This window comes from Xiphophorus maculatus, chromosome 16 (assembly GCF_002775205.1).
Source record: "Xiphophorus maculatus strain JP 163 A chromosome 16, X_maculatus-5.0-male, whole genome shotgun sequence".
Lineage (NCBI taxonomy): Eukaryota > Metazoa > Chordata > Actinopteri > Cyprinodontiformes > Poeciliidae > Xiphophorus > Xiphophorus maculatus.
This window is the reverse complement of record NC_036458.1, coordinates 19,703,017-19,724,433: the sequence shown is the minus strand read 5'-3', so window position 1 is coordinate 19,724,433 and position 21,417 is coordinate 19,703,017. Positions and strand designations below refer to the sequence as shown.

The following is a 21,417-nucleotide window of genomic DNA, read 5'->3' as shown; positions in this document are numbered from 1 at the left end:
AACCACACACCTTCCGCATATATTTTTCCCCGATGGTTTCCTCGAGTCAATGAGTCAATCTCGAGAAAACAAACTTTGCTGTCTTGAGATTCCGACATGATTGGTGTCTATTAATCTCGATTTCATTGTTTAAGTGCATGCCGCTGTGCATGCTACCTCGAGAAAACCATCAGGAAATGAACTCGTTTCATGAATTCATTGAAACTAACAAAGTGCGTTAATCGAGAAGGATATGCGGAGAACATTTGCTCTTGGCTTTTGTAACACAACAACACCAACAAAAGCGCAACTTTGAATTTTGCCTTCAGACAGAGACGCATTTGTATCCAAAGTAGGGTACTGAAAATTAACATCGATGAGATAATCGTCAACATTTTTGTAACCGTGGCAACTTTCTTTGAAAGCAAAGGTTTCATTCTAACAAAGTACAGAAAAATCCAACCAATTCCATAAAATCCTAATAAACTACTATAAAAATTGCGATTATGACACAGCAAAATGTGAGAAAGTAAAAGAAGAACATTATAAACTTTATTTCCTGATGTACTATACACTTATGCTTCCATAATCTATAAAAATAAGCTAGTTTAGTATCTCTTCTGCTGTATTTCTGGGAACGTTCCTCTGAACGGGGAACGTTCTCCAAAATGTTTTGCTGGGCTTTCATGAAGCGTTACATCGAAAGTAGGGAGTTAGACGACGCAGACAGGCTACGTAAATGTGACAAAGGGAGTTATTAACGCTACATTTCCATCTCACCGTGATAGAGCAGCTTGAAACACACTCCCTCCATGCTACTGCAGATGGAGGGTGAAGGCGGGTCACTGGCCTGCGTCAGACAAAGCAGCTTCAGCACCACGGGGAGCGAGCTGGCCGCTTGACAAAGACGGGGAAAAAACATAAAAGCATAAAAATAATGAGAAAGCGGTGTACTGTGTGAGAAAGACAAGAGACCAGTGTAGACTTCCACTTCTCATCTAGAATTAGCATAAACTCATTATTTAGCCCAAAGGATGTTCTCAGAGCATTTGTCAAAGCCAAAAAGACAGAATATGGCTTTAAACTAACATAGCTTAGTTTGGAGAAAACTCCTAAATTCACATCTGGATCTAATCACGTTTTGGTTTGCAGCCAAAATGCTGGGAAGAATCGAGCAAAGTAAATACTTTGCATCCCAATCCAGGGAGGAAGAAGGAATCGAAGAAATGAGAAAACAAAGCGGTTACACAGAAAAGACCAGCAGTCTTTTTTTTTCTCTTTATTGCTGGAGTGCATTGCACTAAAATATCTCCCCTGGAGATGCTGCCACATGGGAGCTAATATAGAGCGTGTATTAATGCAAATTACATTGAACTGTACTTGAACATGTGCAAAGATAGCCATCTTTAATTCCCTGCAGACGCTAAACGAGCAGAGAGAAGTCAGAGGCTGACCGCAGCAACAGTTGCTGAAGCCCTGGCTGGCCTGCTGCCGTTTCTGCCCTTCAGCTGTTCTCATTAACCTGGTCAAATAAACTCCACGGTGAAATCATCTCAGGGCGCTGTACGTATCTGTTATACTTCCACACAACCGAAGCTTAAACGATGAAAACAATGTTGTTTTTTTTATTGAATAAACATTAGCGTTTCGTAAGCGCCTTCTTTGTGATCGCTTTTGCTTGAATTTCTAATTGATACCTAATTAAGATTCAAATCGTGTCTTGTTATTTTGTTGTTCACAAAACAACACGAGAAGATTCCTGCTCCAGTGATGCAGAGACCAGTTGCGGAGGCTCGCTGAAATGTCAAGGAGGTGTGCGCTTAATTAGAATTACCTTCTCCGCAGCATCAGCTTGCCTACACAAAGTTTGTTTTCTGTATTTGGAAATCAGTAATTCAGAGAAAACGCACGGCCTCTGTCGGTAATGCAATGAAAATATGAGCGGAGCAGACTCGTATCAAACAGATCTGACCCGTTCGTTACCTGGTAGCTTCTGTTGAGTGCTTGATGTGACCCACTGTTGTCAACCTAACGACGAGGTTATGCTGTTTAAACAGTGAATCTGAAGCTATATTTCCAAATAAACAATGTGCACAAAAAATAAAAATCTCAGCCCTGAAGGCAGACCAATACTAAAATTGAAGAAACTAAATCAATATGGCAGTTCTATCTAGGTAAACAAGTGTGTTACATCACACTGGCTTTGCTGTCAGAGGGGACTCCATGGTACATAAATGAAATTGATTATTGTCTGGTCCGACGGTAGTCAAGAAAGACTTCAAGAAAATCATTTTAATTAATTTATTCACGTTTTCAGAAGAGACTTCTGCTCTTTTCCCGCTTCTAACAGCTGAGGCTTGAATAAAAGCGAAACAACTTAAATGTTGACTTTACACAATATGGCTTCTTGGGCTGCTTTTTCCCCAGCGTTATTGTTAATACTAAAAATATCAACGAATGGGCGTGCCGTGGTTGCGTAGCGGTTAGTGCGACCCGTATTTGGAGGCCTTGAATCCTCGACGCGGCCGTCGCGGGTTCGACTCCCGGACCCGACGACATTTGCCGCATGTCTTCCCCCCTCTTCGTCCCTGTTTCCTGTCAGTCTACTATGATTTAAGGGACACTAGAGCCCACAAAAGACCCCCTGGAGGGGTAAAAAAAAAAAAAAAAAAAAAAAAAAATCAACGAGCGTGTCTGAGGAGCTCAATAATGTTCTTTCCATAGTTACATGCACTGTAAAGACAAAATGTTTGTTATTTTACTGTGACATTAAATCAGACTAAACTTGAGATTACCGAGATGATGGCAGCAGGTTTTATGAGTGCAAATAAGACTTATGATTCTACGTTTTCATTAATAGCTTTGTTATTAATTACACTCCAATACTCTTCAAAGCGTTATGGAAGAATTTATGTTACAAACTCTATTTAAAAACAGCCACAAACACCTGCTACATAATATTTTAGTAAAGCATTTGGACTTAAAACTTTGAATTAATCTTAACTCTGTGTCTATTTTAAATGTTTTCTAATAACCTATTTAAAAGATACAAGAGAAAATACAGCATAAATGTACCTGAAAACACCTTAAGAAACATTGTATCTTATCTTAAAGCATAATTTGCCACTATTTGTAAAGAAAACTCTTGCCAGGGAAAATTATCCCATAAACATAATTCAGCGCAGCTACTTTTTTTTTAAAGACTTTTCTTAGATTTGAAAATAATTAAACAAAGTGCTTTCCATTAAGCTTTGCAAAAACACGCCGTGCCAAACTAACCTATTAAACCTTCGAGATCACTTTACAGCTCTGCTGCTGTCTCGGCAGGGCTCAGTTGTAAGTTGGGGTGTGTGTGCGTGTGTGTGTGTGTGTGTGTGTATTTTTCTCTCCAGCAGCCGCCACTCTACTTTTCATTACACGACTGGCATAGTGCTTTAAAACTGCAGCTCAAGTTCATAGAATATCTGATAAGTCAAAGCTCAGTGGTGTCCTAAAGTCGGTGATCAAGAGTCGATGTTTTAGTCCTCTCTCTGACTCAACACCTGAATCCAATCATGGTTCATTACTCTGCAGAGCTTGGACATTTGAAGTCGAACCATTTGAGTCAGCTGTGTCGGAGCTGAGGTAAGGTTTTTATTTTAATTTCCGACCTTACAGACACCTTTCCAGTTTTTATCCTCACATGCACTTCACGCCACCCTTTTAATTATTTCAGAAAGTTTTGTGACCCGTGTGTCTTTGGGGTCACATTTCTGTATGGCAACCCAAATGCTGTCACACCCACCTTTGTTTTCTGTCTTAAATGTGATGTTTACCTACAAAGGTTGTGTTTCATTGGCCATATAATTATAATTCAAATTCAATTGAATTACAAAAGTAAATTTGCTTAACGGAAACATGGCAACTCACGTTTATCGACAGAAAAAAATTCTGTCGCTGGGAGGAAGAGGTTTTTCGGCTGTATGGAGATTAGTTTATTTCGTAAAATTGCAATGCAGACACTTTTTCCGCACCACATAAATCACATGATCAACGACCGGATGTTGCTACTGGAGGAAGTGGTAGGAGGAAGATGGTGCAGCATGTTTTTTAATCGCTTCTCGCGTGAACAACTTATTCACATGTGATTTTAATTGCGTTAAAAAAGAAATAAATATTGAAAACACATAAATATTGTTTCTTATTATAGGTCCACTTTTATCGACACAATAAATACATGGGGAAAAAATGAACACAGATTTTAATGCCGACGTCATGTATATTTCCAGATAAAACCGTAGTATGATTACTCATGTTTACTACAGTGTGACAAAGCCTATGCTAATACTAATAGTTAGGACGGTTTAATATGTCGAAATATGAAGTGGATTCAGAAAGTTAACACTCCCCAATTAACCATTTTCATTATTACACACTTCTTTAAATAAATGTTATATAGACATGAGGTAGACTGTCATTAAGAACGAGATGTTTGAAACTAAAACGAACAATTCATCGAACAAATTAACTGAAGAAATCAAACCTAATAAATAGATCTGTCATGAATTGCGGTGAAGGTGGTGAGAAAGACTCGGTGGACCCAGGTTGAAGTGAAGAAATGATGAATTTAACGAAGAAATACACAATCCATTGTCCAGGCAGCACAGAAAGAGCTGAAGGCTAAGAGTTATGACTGGTAGCAACTGGCAGTCCAATAGACATGAGAACAACAAGCCAAGACGGCTTGACAACAGACAAGACGCAAGACCTGACAAGGACCTAATGAGGAACAAGGAACACAGGTGGGTTTAAATACACAGGGAGACAATCAGGGGAAACAAGAGACAGGTGTCACTAATCAAGGGGTAGACGGGACAACACAGAGACTCCACAAAAACACAGAAACCAAAATAAACACACAGAAAAACTCAAATCACTACAAGATGTCAGCTTTGTGTGACTTAAAAATCAAGAATGAAACATTTTCAGAACTATTTCTACATGAAAATGTCCCATTATGTACACATCGACTGGAAAACCAACAATCTGGTTGCATCAGTGCACAAACACTTAACCTAATAATTTGCTATGTGTTATGTATGCTGCATAATCAGACCACAGCAAAGAAAAAAAGAAAAGGTCAATATTTAATATGACATTCTCGCTTACGATGAGTGGATTTAAACCTCCCCCTGAAGCAATGAGTGAAATCCTTTAGTGTTTGTTGAGTGGTGGAGCGATGAATACATTTTATCTACAGCAATAAATATCCCCTATAGGAAGAAATCCACTAATTAAACCTGACAGTGTGAGTATTATGCGTGTCAGTCCAGTCCGGAGCTGTTTATCTGATGCATATATGGAGATAAATTGCAGTTTGTCTGAGTAAATATGACATTATCTTGCAAACTTGAATCAGTGATGAAATTTAACCAACATGTGTCCATTCTAAAAGAAACATAAAGAGAGAATCTATAACTGAGGCGGATAAATTTAAAATGTACTAATCTATTGGGTTTGTCAGTGCCCTACAAGCAAGGACAACTTTATTTCTGCAGGGATAATTCAATTTCATTTGACTGCTTTGTTTTATAGATTTAATTTGATACATTTTACAATATTCTATTCAATACGCTGAAGCCAGTGAATGGTCTTTTATTGTGATGTAGTAGCTATCTTTTTAATTCTATAATGGCTGTGTAAATCTTTATATCTGTAATTTTGGATTAGGTTTTGTACCTGCTGCAGCGTGACCTTGTCCCGGCCCATTAGCCATGTTGTCCACACTGATCCACTGCAAAGCCTGCAGCAGGGCTGGCCTAAGACTTGTGCACAAATCTGTCGCAAACTCTCTTTGTCCAAGCAGAAGAACCTTTAGCACATGCAGGACATGTTCTGCAACAGGAGCTTCTCTGCCGACAACCATGTCCTGTATAAACACAGGCAAAACAGTAGAAGCATCACCTTTAAAAAAATAACTACAATAAAGAAAAGAAGTTACAATAGCACCTACGGAAAATGGGATAGATTTTAAATGCTAATTTTAAGGTTTACAAATTTCTAAACTGTAGCAATAATTTATTAATCTCACCAAAAGGGTCAGCATCACATTTGGGTATTTCTCCATAAGAGCCAGCAGCTCTGAGGTTTCCCAGTCTGGTTCCTGATTCTGCTCCTGCTGATGTGTTTGGTTTCCTGTGTTTACATCACTCACCTGCACATCTGCCTGCAAGGAAGAGTAATATACAAAAAAACTTTTCATTATTCTAATCGCAAGATCTGGAAAGAAATTAAGGTAAATTATTAAGGTTATTTTATTATTAATTACAATATAGAGTATGGCTGAAACGATTAATCGTGATTAATAAGTTATTCGAAATAATCGTCAACTAATTTTGTAATCGATTAATCGTTGACTGAAGTATACACAATTAAAAAAAAAAACAGTAATTAAGCCAAAGCTGTACAAAAAATAAGTCACATTTTCGATTCAAGATGAAAATAAAACCTTTGTCTGTAAATATGTTGTACCCAAAACTCATAAAGTGGTACAGTTGAAAACTTTCAGATAGCAAAAAATGTGGCGGAATTACGGTACTGCAAATTTGGCTGGACCACCAGCGCTACGTTTAGGACTTAAAGGTTTAAAGGCTTAAATGAAAAATCTGCAGAATGTACTGATTTTTTTTATCTGATTAATCGATTAATTGCGTAACTAAGTGATAGATTAAGCACTAACAAAAACCATCTTTAGTTGCAGCTGTAATATCGTGTATGTACCGTGTCCTGCCTTGCTCCTGTCTGCGATTTCTTGGCCAACCAGAGCTCCAAGACCAGGGCTCCATACTTCTGCGCTAGCTCTGGATAGCGCCAGATGAAGTGGAGCAGCGCAGGGTGGTGGCTGTAGAGGGAGGCGAAGCTCTGGCAGGACGACAGCGCCTTGCTAACGTAGTTCAAATGAGCCTAAAAAAGACCAGCAAAATGAAGAATGATGAAAGCAAAGGGCTTTCTTCGAGATTAATATACAAAGCAGGGAGATTGCTTTTAAACCGAGCTGAGTCAGAGCAGCCTAATTTAATATCTACCCTGTTGATATGACATAATCTAATCTTTCAGGAAATATTTACCTCTGAGCACTTTCAGAAAAGCTGTTTAATGCTCTTTGAAATAAAGCAGCACACATTTGCAGATAATTTTATTTGTTCTGCTTAGCATTAGATAAAATATATTAAAGATTAAGACGGGTGCCGGATCACGGAAAGCACGAGGAGATTTTTGTGCATAAAGATGGATAACGCCCGTTAATCTTGGATTATGAGCATCCCGTGACTTCCACTTGAATGATTTTTACATTAAATCTCAGAGAGAGAGATCGAGCTTCTGCTGATCTTTGCCTCTGTGTGCAGGAAATCCATCAGTCTGTGTACTGTCGTACTGATAAAACGTGGACACAATAAAACAGCGCTGGCTGCCATTAAAGCTTTCACGAAGAAAGCAGAGTGATTAAATATTTTCCTTAGAATGTGAGAGCTGAGTCAGTGAAAAAAAAAAACCAAAACGGGAGTCTATTTATAGCTCAGACTATTTGACATGGCTAAAAATGCAATTGTTGGGGTGGAATAATGGCTTAGTAGATAAAAATGCTGGAAATAATTACTAATAATTAATTAGATTCTATAGTGCCTTAAAGAGAGCGCGTTGTGGAAATCTTTACTACTTTGGTTGATAACACACATTTGAATGTGTGAATCAACTCAAGTTGACAGCTCTATCGTTCTACGTTTGAATAAACTGTTCATCTTCTCTGGGGAAAAGTCAATTATTCTCAAATTCACAACAAAGGAAATCTAGCCTCTTCAGCAAATTTGCATTTACAGTGCCTTTAAAAATTATTTACATCCTTGGATGTTTTATCATCCAAGGGATTTTAGGGGTGCTAGGATTATTCTTTTTGGCAAAAAAACCACAAGTTGGTGGTCACAGGAGACGTCTGCATCTTTTCAGGCGTTGTAGTGACAAGTCTCTTATACTTGGGAGCGAAGCCCATAAAAGCAGAAATTGTATTTGGTGATTTCAGAGAAGAGTTTTGGATTCAATTCGAATGACAAACTTACATTTTCATTAACTGAGCAATACCTGTGAGGGCTCTAGTACATGCAGGTGAGCTCGTTAGTACTGTTTACAAACTGCTGCGTTGCTACAGAAGTGTTTCCGTTTTGCAAAATACACAAATCTAAATATGGCTGAAAAACAACCTCATCTTGGCGCAAAACCCTTTGATTGAAAAATATACGTTTTTTTTTTTTTTTTTAATTGATTGTGTTTCGGGGCGCAGCAGTGGCAAATTTATTTTTACGATTCCAATTTGCGCAATTGTATCATCACTGGCAACAAATGTAGTGAGATACTTTTGATCCTCTGCACCCTGACAAATAAATTAATGTAACAAAAAAAAAAAAAAATCTTACCAGAGCAGCTGAATTGGGTTTAATGCTATACTGCTGACAGAAGGTGAGGACTGGGGATAAACGCTCAACTGCGTCTAAAATTCAGTTCCAGGGTGGGCAAATATATGAAACCAACTTATTGCACATTTTAATTTAAAAAAATACATGCAATGTTTTCATCTGAACACATTACATGTATAAACATTTTTGAAATAATTCAGCAAAATGTAAATATTTTTTCACATCTAAGGACCCGGACATTTGAATCGTGTACGTTTGAGAGCTTGAAGCCTCGTTTCCACAGCATTGAGGGCATTATTAAAACGGGTGCAACAAAGCCAAACAGTAAAGTTGATGAAGTTGTGCATTGCAGCTGACGCAGAGCAACGGTGTGTCCTTCTCTGTTTGGTGAGCTGATCAGACTTACCCCGTCGAGACTCGGGCTCCTGTCTTGGGTCACTGCCAGCAAGTAGAGGGCAGAGCGGAGAACAGAGCGGGGAAGGACGCAGTCGCCCTGCTCCTGCACCGACTGCAGCAACACCACCACACTGGAGAACACGGCCTGGTCCGGGAGCAGCCTGGGTGTCATAAGCAAACAGAGCAATGCCGCGACCTACCAACTCACAGGATCACATTTACAGCCTCTATTTGGACTTTTATGAGGTTACAGGCAGCGGGCACACATAGGTGTGTGAAAAGGCTACAAAAGTCCTCCTCTACTGGTTTCTATAAGACAGAAACACACAAAAACAGATCCAGGTAGGAAGGTTTCAGACACTCTAATCTGTAAGCAGAGACAGAATCAACTTTAAGCCTCCCAATAAAATGTAGATCTCCTACTTGTAAATCTTGGTGAGATCACAAAAAAGGCACAGAGAGGTTTTTGTTGCCCTACCCTGGAGGTAAAGCTAACCCACGGATCAACAGAAAGACTGATAAAACTTTTAAGAGGACAAACAAACATTTCTGAGGGCCATAAAATATCTACTTCAAAACATAGTGAGTGTGCTATAGCAGTCTGGCAGAAATATAAACCTGAACAGACACATTGTAACAGTGCATCTCACCCTGCACTGTTAAACTCCACATTGAGAATGTCAACCATGCAAATAACGTTTTACAGTGTGCCCTGTAATACGGCAACACTGAATTACAATTGAAGTAAGGTTGATAAACAGCATTTACACTTTTTGCACTCCCTTACAAACCCATGTACACTCTGTACCTTTTTAAAAATTTCGTCACATTAAGACAAATATTGTAAAGAAACCTGAGGTGACAAACCAACATGAAGTAGTGTTTGAATGTAGCTGCGTTTCCATATCTAATGTCATGCAAAATCTTGATACATTGCTAATGTTGAAAAAAAATAAAAATAAATAAATTGCAATTTGTGGTGTTTCCATTAAATGAGAAACACAATTAAAATCATATGCGATTAAGTTTGTTGGGGTGATCAGACATGCCGTGCCACGAAAATCCAACTACCTCCTGTTGTCTTCTTCATAGTTTGGCAACATTCAATTGTTGATCATGTGACTCGTGTGACGCAAAAAATTGTTTCCTTTGCACTTTTGCGAAATAAACCAATTTTGATTTGGCCAACCCCCCCCCCCCCCCCCCCCCCCAAAAAAACCCCATCTCATCCTAGAGCCAAAACCGTTTATCAAAAAAGGAGTTTTTTCAAAATTGGCCTTTCTTCATGAAGCTAATTTATTTTTGAAATCTCAAACTGTGCAAATATATGGTCATTGGAAACATAGCTTGTGAGAAAAATTTTAATTTCTTGTTTTTTTCTTTAATAGTTAAAATGTCTGAGATGTTCAGTGTGCAGTTGTACTCACCTCTGCTTTACTCTGGTACCTCAAAATAAAATCCAGCACAAACAATTGCCTTAAAAATGTTTTACCTAAACTGTAAATAGAGTCAATTGGGGCATAATTTAACTTCAATTTCAAAATAGCTGCTCTATGAAACTACTTGCTAGTGAACATTAGTCAATAAACAGCATCATGAAGACCAAAGAAACGCAGCAGACAGGTCAGGGAGAACGTGTTGGAGAAGTTGGTTAGGTTATAAAACATTATCCCCAGCTTTGAACATCTCTCAATAGTGCGTTTTCTCACAAACGGAGAAAAACATCTTGAACCAGAAGCAGCAGATTCCCATGAAAAAAAAAAAAAAAACACAGAATAACTTGTAAAATAGAAAATCATATCGACACTTCCCAAAAGGTATTTGTGGAGATAAATAATAAAGGCCCAAGTTCTAATTTCTGAGGCACATTCAGCAACATCAAGGTTTCGGTAACTTAAAAGTTCTGACAATAAACTACAGCAAAGATGAATGTTTTTCCACTGGCAGTGAGCAGAACAAAGTTTGGTGACGCTGTACTTTTCCAATTGATTCCGGCAGCACAGTTTATATAGTTCTCCCCAGAGAAACTCGACAGCCAGTAAATGACTTTCCTGATCAAAGACTCCTTTTGTAGCAGCGCAGATACACTGCATGTAGCTATAGGCGGCCAGTCTGAACTTCCATTGCTTTTCTTATCAAACTACTCTCCACAAAGAGACTGGAGAAGAAAGGCGGTTTTCACTTTACGCTGAAATAATTATTTCTTCGTGACATTTAAGTAAAACACAAGGCGATTTGCGCTGCAGATTGTGTGTGGATTACATTCTGGTATGGCAACAGTAGAGCGACGCGCAGAAACAGTTTGCAACATGTGGTAAGAATGGCTAAAAGAGCGCAAACGCAGACTTCACTCTTCTCCTTGGAGACCATTTTCAAGGAGAGAAAAGCTTTCTGATGCTAGAAAAAAGATTTTCTGTTGAAAATAAAAACTCTTCCATCATGTAAAAGAAGATATTGCTCAATACTGTAGATTCAAGAACAATGTGTAATAGCTTCAGTTTACAGGAAAACTTAATACTGTATGTTTCTTTTATTCTGCACTGCGCAAGAACAGGGAAGAAGAAAGCGCTCCTAAAAAATGCTATTCCACATCCCCAAAGTGTTTCCAAAACACAATTAAAGCCATAAATTACTTAGTTTCTTTTACAGTTTCATTGCTTGAAGGTATTTGCTGTAGTCAATACCATAAATAATTTTACCTGTCTCCTTGCTTTAGAGCCAGGAAGAGCATCATCACCAGGCAGTACTGGACAGCCCTCGGTTCTTGATATTCACACAGCAGAGACGGCCAGTCTGACAGGTGACAGCACAGAGAGAAAAGGTTGTACTGCAGAAGAGTTTCCACCTCCTCAAAATCTGGGGATGAGAAATAAAATACCACAAAGAATTCTTATGACCAAAAACAAACAAAAAAAATGTTTTTATGAGTGTAAATAGAGGGCAGCAGAAACACCTTTGAGGCCTATTTACTGCAGATACAGTGCGGCTTATTGCCACGACTGTGAGGTTGTGCTGATTTGTCACTTTTCCAATATTTTCTGGCAAAACCATCAATTAGGTCAATATCTGTCTCTTTAGAGAACAATGCTGTCATGGATGTGTGGAACCAATATCTGTATCGCAGAGGAACTGTAATGTGAGCAGTCAGCGTTGGTCCCTGGAGAGTCGGTTGACAAGAGCAGCAAACAATAGGTGCTTTAATAAAGGCACACATGGCAGAAAGATGAATTTTAAAAGCTTAAAGCTTTTAAAATTCTTTTAAACACTTTCACCCAATATTTGTTGCTGTGGTAACATCCATCTATTGATAATCAAAATGGATTGTGGCAAGATTTGCTATGTTCAATTTAAGATAATTAAGATTTAGATCTCAAACTGATTAAAAAAACGTACGATATCAACATCTAGGTATTGAAATGATCTGGCATGTGATTCCAGTCACCCTACCTAACCTTTTGTTAGGCTTCAGTCAACTACTGAAGACAAACGTGTAAATATTTGCTTTTTATGACGAGTGAACACATTTTGGAATACTGACAGAAATGTTTTGAGTTTCATTCCTTAAAGAAACTCTGAAAAGACGGTTTTACAACGAGAATTTCTCCAAGCTTTCCATTTTTCAACAAGCAGCAGAAGTCAGGTAGCATAAAGGTGAACACCTTTAAACCAATACTTAAAAAAAATCCACCTTTCAATCTTCAGTGTTCAGTCTTCTTTGGTAGGAGTCTATAAGAGTCTCACATCTTAACTCAACGACATTAATGTAGAAGTTCTTCAACTCAGATTATGAGGACACTTCATAATCTGAGCTGAAACTGCCTTCAGCTGACTTCAGAGATTTTCTGTCAGATTTAGCTTCAAACTGGCAAACCATCCATCCATTTTCTAACACCCTTGTCCCTTAGTGGGGTCGGGAGGTGCTGGTCCCTTTCTCCGGCTAACGTTCCGGGCGAGAGGTGGGCTTCACCCTTGAAAGGTCGCCAGTCTGTCGCAACTCTGGCCATGTCATCCCAAAACATTCATTTTCTTCTGGTGTTCTTCTTCCAGTTTTGACACGAGATCTGACTCGCAGTGAAGATAAACATAAAAATCCCTCTTCATCTTCAGGAAGTGCTGATGAATTCAGCAAAATTGGGAAAGAAAAATTATATTGATGCAGCCACCACATTTCGTTGCTGCTGTTTTTGTGCCAAACATACATTTTTTGGAAATATAGCAAAAGGCTCAAGGTCAGTTTTGTCAGATTGTAGCGCATTCTACCATGAGGTTTTTGTAAAGATTTCAGGCAGGCCTGGATCTTTCCTGCTGATGAAAATGCTTTGTGCACATTAATGGAGAACGCAGGAGGATGTTGTCACATGTAAAACAGGATAGGTGGAAATCAGAAATTCCTGCTGCTACTTCAGCGCTGCTGTCGGTCTCTTAGCAGTCTCCCTGACCAGTTTCAGGCTTCTAGATTCATTTGTTATGGAGAACGGTACTTCCATGCAGGCGAGAGGTAAAAGAGATGAATCTGAAGAGGCTCTTACAAGATATTACAATGCTGCATCTCTCTCACTCTCCATAAAATAGAAAAAAATACATTACGCTTTGCACGGTGTTGCATTTTCAGATGTAGCCTGCACAATGCTCAGACCAAACAGCTGCAAAACACACAGGACTCACGCAGTCTGTGGAAACCTCTATTTTCAGAGTAAGCCGAGCTTCAAACTCTAATAAATCAACAAAGTAGACATAAAAGAAAGCAAAAACAGATCAGATGAGACATACCTAAATAACAATGCGCTCCTAAAAATTCTTCAGCAAAAGGAGGGAATGTCATGAAAGTTAAACTAATAAAACTGTCAGAAGTGAGTCCAGAAAGACAGAATCCTGAGTATTAGTTTAAAGGGTGTGAACATCGATGCCACCGGTTTTGTGTTTGTGCTTTTTTATTTTCACATTTTCAGCATAATAATTTCAGCCAGACTCAGAAATAGTTTCCTCTAAGTCACGTTTAATATCTTTACTGAACATCTTAATAGTTCAATATTGTTTTTGTTATTGCCTCTTGTACATACATAGCAATATGTCATTTATGTTATATTTATTCTATTTTTTTCTATACCTACACCAGTAAAACTTGAATGTACGTGCGAGTACATACAGTCACACTTATAATCTTCTGTATTCTTTCTGTTTACTCCGGTAGCAAAGCAACGACACTTCACTGCCAAGTTTTCTCTCAGTAAGACAAAGGAAGTCCAAGTCTAAAGATTTTTGTTTTTCTGTTGAATTGTACATAGTAAATGTCACATTTTGTGTGAAAGAAGTGTTGAAAAGATTTACCAAGAGCTATGATAGTAATATTAATAAAAAGGAACTTTAATATTCTTGCTTGAATCCGATCCTTTTAGATGATTATTGGTTGTTTACCGCTTTAAAATAGAGACCAAATCCACACATATGACCATATTGTTATATTTAATATATATATATATTATTCCTTCCTTGAAACATCTAACAAATGGAGGTTTTAAGGGATGATAATAGAAGGGCTTTTTGTTATTTATATACCAGGTTTGAAAAAAGAAACGAATATAGAATAAAAGATTTTGTTAACGTATGCCTATCCTACTTTAAACTGCGGTCATGTTATAATGATTTAGGTTATTCACAGCAACAAATATTTTACTTAAAGGGGTTTAAGCTTTCAGAAGCAGAAGGATAAATGCAGAACAAACCTGCAGAAATATATGAGTGAATAAATTGACTGGAACAGCCACAGAGTTCAACAAAAAAGAAAATTCATGATTTAGGATCTTGAGAAAAAGGCAAGGAGTGTTGATTTGTATAACAGTAATAGTGCTTCATAAAAAAGAAGAAGAAGAAAAAGAAGACAGATTTAACTATTTTTCTTTTTTTTTAGCAGAAATTGAGTTTTAGATAAAGGTACACAGAAGACTGAAGAGTTTTGATTATTGCAGAGAGAACGGAGTGGCGCAAGTGCAGGAAAGGACAGAAGAAGAAGAGGAAGACTAAAAATGAAGACAAACATGAATGAATGGATTCTAAAACAAAGACAAGGAGGTAAAAAAAATCTGAATCAAGGAAACTGAAGATGGTGCAGATAGCAATGATAAAAGTGTGGCAAGGCAGAAAATGGAGCAAACAAAACTCCAGCTCACACTGCTAACACACACACACACACACACACACACACACACACACACACACACACACACACACACCCACACCCACACACACACACACACACACCCACACACACACACACACACACACACACACACACACACACACAACTCCAGACATACATAATAGACAGACAAACATGCTTACTGATACACATCTCACATCTTATTGCTTGGAAGAAATATTTTACTGAACAGTGTAACATGTCCCCTGGGTACTGCTGCAGTCACTGAGATGCTTTTGTACATTTTGCTTTTCATTTGGCAGTAATGTGGAAAGTGTGAGAGCAGAAGCAGTGATGACTTTGATTCTGTTTTGGTTCTCATTCTTATTGTTTGGACTTGTGCTGTACAAAAGTTTACTGATATTTCTCCTATGTGGATGCTTCAGAGCATGTTCACACATTCAATACATCCGCAGTTTCTGAATGTGACCTTGCTAACTTTATCTAAGAGCAGCATCAACAGTTGGTTTGTGTTGGGTGTTTGTTTATTTTTTTGGCCATGCTGCTTTTAACACACTTTCACTTCTTCTTTTATGTTATGTACAGTGCCTTGCAAAAGTATGCAAACCCTTTAGCCTTCTCCACATTTTGTCACAGAAGGAAATAGATACATTGTTTTCAAAACAGAAAATAAATAACACTCTGAAAAGTGTGGCATCGATTCAACTTTAATGTTCTAGGGCCCATTGTCTCAGTAAGCAACGCATCATTTAACCGCATGATAAATGAAAGCAAGCTCAATTTCCATTTGCATCATTTGCTGTTTTTCTCTTTCAGTCTGGTGCTTTGGTCTTTTTTGAAGAACAATTTTCTTTACAGAGACTTTGTAATTCATTTTATTTGTTGTTTAGTTTATTTATTTTGGATATTTAAAATGTCTTCCAGTATCAGTGTTAAATGTTCACTAGAATTTAAAGTTTATTTATCTTTGATAATGTGTTCTTGCGCCATTGTACCATTGCCATTATATTACTTGAAACTGGTCTGAAAACAAAAATATTATCGTTTATCGCTATAATATCTGGGACAATTTATCGTCCAGTAAAATTTGTTATTGTGACAGGCCTAACCACTATTCCTCCAAAATTGGGGTGTGGCAGGCTGTTTAATCCCAGTATTTTTTTTAGCTTGTCGATATCTTCTGCAGTAAACTCTAACAAAGAAAAAACATGCTTTTTTTCCAGCAGTGGAGTCTTGCACAGTGAACTTTAATAGAGGTAACAGTGCATCACTTATTATGTCAATGGAGAAACTGACCCTGCCAATTCCACGTCTTTCTGAAGCGCTTATGAGCTTCAGAGGCTTCTTCAAAGTTGTTGTAATACAGACTGCTACAGGAGATCTTTCCTGCCCACAGCCATCACCAACTCTTTAATTCAACAAGATTTAATTTCCCTCTGAGATCAATAAAATATGTTTGAGTTTGAATGTCAGAGCTCTTTGGCTCTTGGATAATTATTTTCATTATTCTTGTGCCTCTGCTCTTTCCTCCACTAACTTCCAAATTCCTGCTCCAAACTCAACACCACCAAAATTATTTGCAGCTGTATAGCAGTTAAAGATGGTTCTACAAACCACTGAACCGGTGGAGGTAAAGTGCACACCACGCTTTTAAATTTTTTTATTTGTAGAAAAGAAAAAAAGTCCTTTTCCTTCCGCCTCAAAGTTAGGCGCCATTTTGCTTTGATCTACCACATAAAATCTCAATAAGACACATTTAAATGTGTGGTTGCAGGCTGGCACACCATGGCAAAGTTCAAGGGGTGTGAATATTTTTGCAAGGTGCTGCACACCACCAGCAACCACATAAGTGTCAGTCAGTAGCATCTACATTTACTTTACACTTTTCTTAAAATATAAAAAAAACTCTGGTCCAACAAGCGGTAACTCTAGACAACACACAGTAAAATCACATTATTCTCAGTAGTTCCTAATTGACTTTGTGCACTGTGGTGCAACCATGTATGCAAGCTGTGTATACCATGACTGGAGCCACAGTGAGCGTCCGACTGGAAGAGTAGACACATGCTTAGTTTCTGCAGAAAACCACAGCAAGTTGCGTTCAGAATTGGGTTCCTGCAACAATTCACAGAAGGGAGAAATGTTGACAAAACTCAAAATATAACCATTAATGCATAAGATCATAGCAGAAAACAACAACAGAGACATTGTCTCCTCTTAGGGAAGCTAAGAAATACCCCAGGAAAGGCTGGTATATGGAAGACTGAACTGTGAGACACAGGACAGGATGTGCTTTCACAACGAGAAAGACAGACCGAGTGCAGTTCACTTTCATTACAGCTCAGAGCAGGGGGGCCTGAAGCCTTCTTCAACCACAACCACCGTCGCACACAGCAGCACAAACGTGCAGCCTCAGACAAGTGCAAATAACAGTCAATATGCTTACATATAAGACAGGGAATGTTAAAACTGCAGGTACAACACATTTCTGAAAAAGCTACCTCAGAATCCGTAGTGGTGTTTCACAGTCTTGTTTTTATTTTTTCAATTGTGTCACTGAGTTCTGACTGAAGACACAGAACATGAACACCTCCACGTCTAAACGGAGTCATTTTGTTAATTGCTGTTTATGAGAGTCCCTGTCTCTGTGTATTCTGTGGGTGTACCTGTTTCCTGCACAGAGGAGGGCTTTATGCTCCACCGCCAGCCGATAGAAACCAGAAGACACTGGAGGGGTGAGAAGGTGAGGAGGAGAGCAATTATTTGACAATGAGACAACGGTAATTATTCCAGAGACTCCAGGACGTCTTCCAGGACAATCCACAGCTTGTGTCTTTACATTTAACTTCCTCTGAGACAGAATGTCTTCCACTTTGTTGTATTTAACTTGCAAGCAAGAAAACAAGTTTATCCACTAACGCTTGTTTTTAAAGTGTGATTTGAAAAGTTCCACACACCAATAAACTATCATGAGGGCTGTTGAGTTTTAGTCAATTGTTACTTGAAGCCAAACCTTGTTCAGTATACTGTATGCTTTCTCTGAAATACTTAATCATAAATACCTTACAGGAATTATTTTTAATCAGTTTTATTTTCTTCACAAAATTATAACAGGCCAGTTTAAATAGTTTCAGTATAAAGCTGAAATGCTTTATACTGAAACTTCTGGCATGCGTAGACGCCAGAAATAAAAGTCAATGGTAGAAGCAATAATGAACTAAATTTGACATGTAATGAAATTTAATTTGAGACCTTGTGTGAGAAATCTGGGCTTGTTTAAGATTTCCTGATGTCTAAAATTGGGATGATTAAATTTGACGCTTTTGAAAGCCCTGCGGAGAACCTGAAGGCTCTGGGTAAAACTGCTCTGGGTCTCATAATTAAAGTGCATCTTTATATTTATATTTATAGAGACATACCAAACGGACTCGCAATATCAAAATGAAAAACACCTTCAGAAAGACAGTAAAATTAAAAAGGACATGTTTATATTACTCCAAACCAAACTTTGTGAGTGAAACCTACAAAGAAAAACATCTAAAAACACTATGAAGGTGGAACATGAAGAGAGACATCTGTTGAATTAGTAATGTGTAGGATAAATCCAACTAGGTTTATAGTACATACTGTATATAGCATTCATACTTTACATATAAACTCTATTTTGAAGTTGAAAGCATTTTGAACGATCAGAGTGAAACATGGCCACAGCAGTCCACTAAAAATGCTACAGGGTGGTGAAAAAAATGCTCTGCTAAGGGTTTTTTTTCCTTCCGTTTTATGGAAATGTTCTGCATCAATCCTGCAGAACACGGTTGGTTCTTCTCTGCCTTGTTTTATTCAAAGCTGCCTTTCTGGTGACCAACTTCTCTTTAATAATTAAGTCTGATTGTATTCATTGATTCATTCTTTTTAGTTTTTGATGAAAGCAGGTCAGCAGTAAGTACTAAGGTTTCTGCTGCTGCCATATACACAGGCACAAAAATAAACGTTAATATTAGAAGTTAATATAAGATTGTAAAACAATTAGGATTAGTTGATTAAACTTAAACATGTTGTGTCTGCTTTCATGTGCATGATTTAATCTTGTATTTAAAGCTCTATAACAAGTTTAGCATTTTTTAAAGTTTAATAAAAAAATTTGCCACTGTCAGACAGTAAAGGGTCACCATAACAGGAAAAGAAAATTACATTAATGCAATACTTTGATATGAACACTGAAAGGCCACTTTATTAGCTACAATTGTTCAGTTGTTTATCAAAAATAGCAAAGCAGCCAATCACAGCGCAGCAACTCAATTCGTTCAACCGTCTAGACACGGCAAATACAACTTGGTGGAGTTCACGTAATGCACTGCGTGATAAAATGCAAAACATTTTAAAATGGGTTTGTAACCATGACAATAAGTTACAATTGCCTCCACAGTGAGCTGATCTCCATCCAATATAGAATTTTTTGACATTTCTAACACCTTGTTGAATTTATGTAGCAAAGAATTACAGCAGGTCTGGAACCTAAAGGGTTAAACTAATAATAGCAAAGTGAACCTAATAAAGTGGCCAGTGTGTGTCACAGAGGAACTTTCAGTTGGAAGAAGCAAAACTTTCAAGATGAATAAGTATACAAACTAGAAGAAACTAAGATTTACTAAGTGATCATACATCATATATGACATTTAGAACTCAGAAATTAAAGTAAATCTGGTTATAAATAGTATTATTTAGGTAAATGTTTCTTGACTTGACTGTAAGACGTGTTAGACTTTACATCTGATAACCTTAAAAACATGCAAGAAGTATTCACCTATTGTATGTTATGTATATTTATTTAATTATTATTTTGCAGAAATTAGATTTCACCTTCAAATTAAAGGGTTTTTGTTGCAATTTCTTTTGTCAAAAAAGCCAAATTGAGTTGATCATGATTTGTTTGTAAAAGCAATAAAAAGGATAAAACATCCATGGTGGCGAATACTTTTAAATAGGCATTATATAAATCATATTACATGTCACTTTAATGTCCGTTACAGAGTGAATTTTTACTAACTTTTCATAAAGTTAAAACTTTATGAAGCTACTTGAAAACAAAATATTTGTCTGAAAAACAGCTACATCTTACATTTACCTACACAGAGTTATTGAAGCTCACCCAGTTTTCTTGCAAACTGTGGCATGAGAGATGGAAGAAGGACAAACTGTGAACACAGGATGGAGTAGAGCGACTCCAGAATCTGGGCGCTAGGCGGACCATCACATGTTCTCTGTGGGGTGAAACACAAAACGGTTCCAAGAACAGAATTAGTTACGACACAGACATTGATAAACATTCGCAAGCTTCCATGTTTTATTAATAAGACTGAGATCTAGAAATGAACCAATTAGGCTGCTGCTGGTCAGCATGGATTTGCCATGACATTTAATATTTTACTTGCTGTTTCCAATTCTGATAAATTTTTGTAAGAACTATAAAACATAAATGTAAGGCAGAGCGACACATTCATTTGATTGGGTATTAATTTTCAAACCAACAATAAGGAATTGCAACTTCTTTTGTATTAATAATCATCTTCCTAACCTTTATATTATTTTTATTCAACTAAAAAAAGGAGCTGCCTTTAGACAGAAAGTAACGAGAGTAGGCCTGTCAAAATAACAGATTAATAAATTGTTCAAGAAGTTATTGCAATAAAATATTGTCATTTAGAGACCATTTTAAACTAATATAATGGTAATGGCACTATAATGCAAGTTCACTCTCTCAAAAATTAATACAAATTCTAATGAATATTTAACACTGGAACTGGAAGACATTTTGAATGTCAAAATAAACAAAACAGAAACAACTAATATAATGAATTATGGAGTCTCCATAAACAAAATTGTCCTTCAACAAAAAAAAGAAGGTTTTAGTTGAAATAAAAACAGAATATACTTTATTGTCTCTTGGAGGAAACCAATGCACCCGAGTGAAGACTTTCTTCATCCAGTTTTTGGTAGAAAGAGAGAGAGAAAAAAACAATAAATTATGCAAATGAAAATTATTGAGCTCGCTTTAATTTATCATGCAATTAGTTGATTTATTGTTTATTGTGACAGGTTTAGATGAGGGTTTTTAGTGATGATGCATGGATGAACTGGGGAAAACCAGCTGATTATGAAATCCAAACAAGGGAAATCTCCTGCAGATAAACTGGTGCATGTGGTGTTGTGTTTTTGCCATGACATTTTTCACAATTTCTGTATACTTTTCCAAATCTATAATATTGCGTAATTTTTTTTTTTTTTACAAATTGTCACAAAGTTTGGATTCCATCATTCAGACATCAGCTCTGTAGTCGTGTTTTGGGCCTTACGAGCACGGTTGGTATCCACACAGAGTCGCAGCAGCGCAGCAGACACTGACAGACGGACTCCAGTGAATCCTGAGCGCCGCTGTGT

The 21,417-nt window shown here is 37.5% G+C and overlaps 1 protein-coding gene across 1 annotated transcript in view; it reads right to left on the bottom strand.

Moving 5' to 3' along the window:
- mei1 (meiotic double-stranded break formation protein 1) overlaps window positions 1-17,045 on the bottom strand; it is a 34,951-nt gene extending 17,906 nt beyond the window's left edge. Inside the window, exons 1-7 of the mRNA XM_023349232.1 lie at window positions 17,000-17,045; window positions 11,522-11,678; window positions 8,833-8,983; window positions 6,739-6,921; window positions 6,050-6,184; window positions 5,698-5,887; window positions 760-876 (exon numbers count right to left, since the gene is read on the bottom strand). Coding sequence (XP_023205000.1) covers window positions 760-876; window positions 5,698-5,887; window positions 6,050-6,184; window positions 6,739-6,921; window positions 8,833-8,983; window positions 11,522-11,678; window positions 17,000-17,045 — 979 coding nt within the window. The remainder of the gene's footprint in view (window positions 1-759; window positions 877-5,697; window positions 5,888-6,049; window positions 6,185-6,738; window positions 6,922-8,832; window positions 8,984-11,521; window positions 11,679-16,999) is intronic.
- Window positions 17,046-21,417: the final 4,372 nt, after the last annotated feature.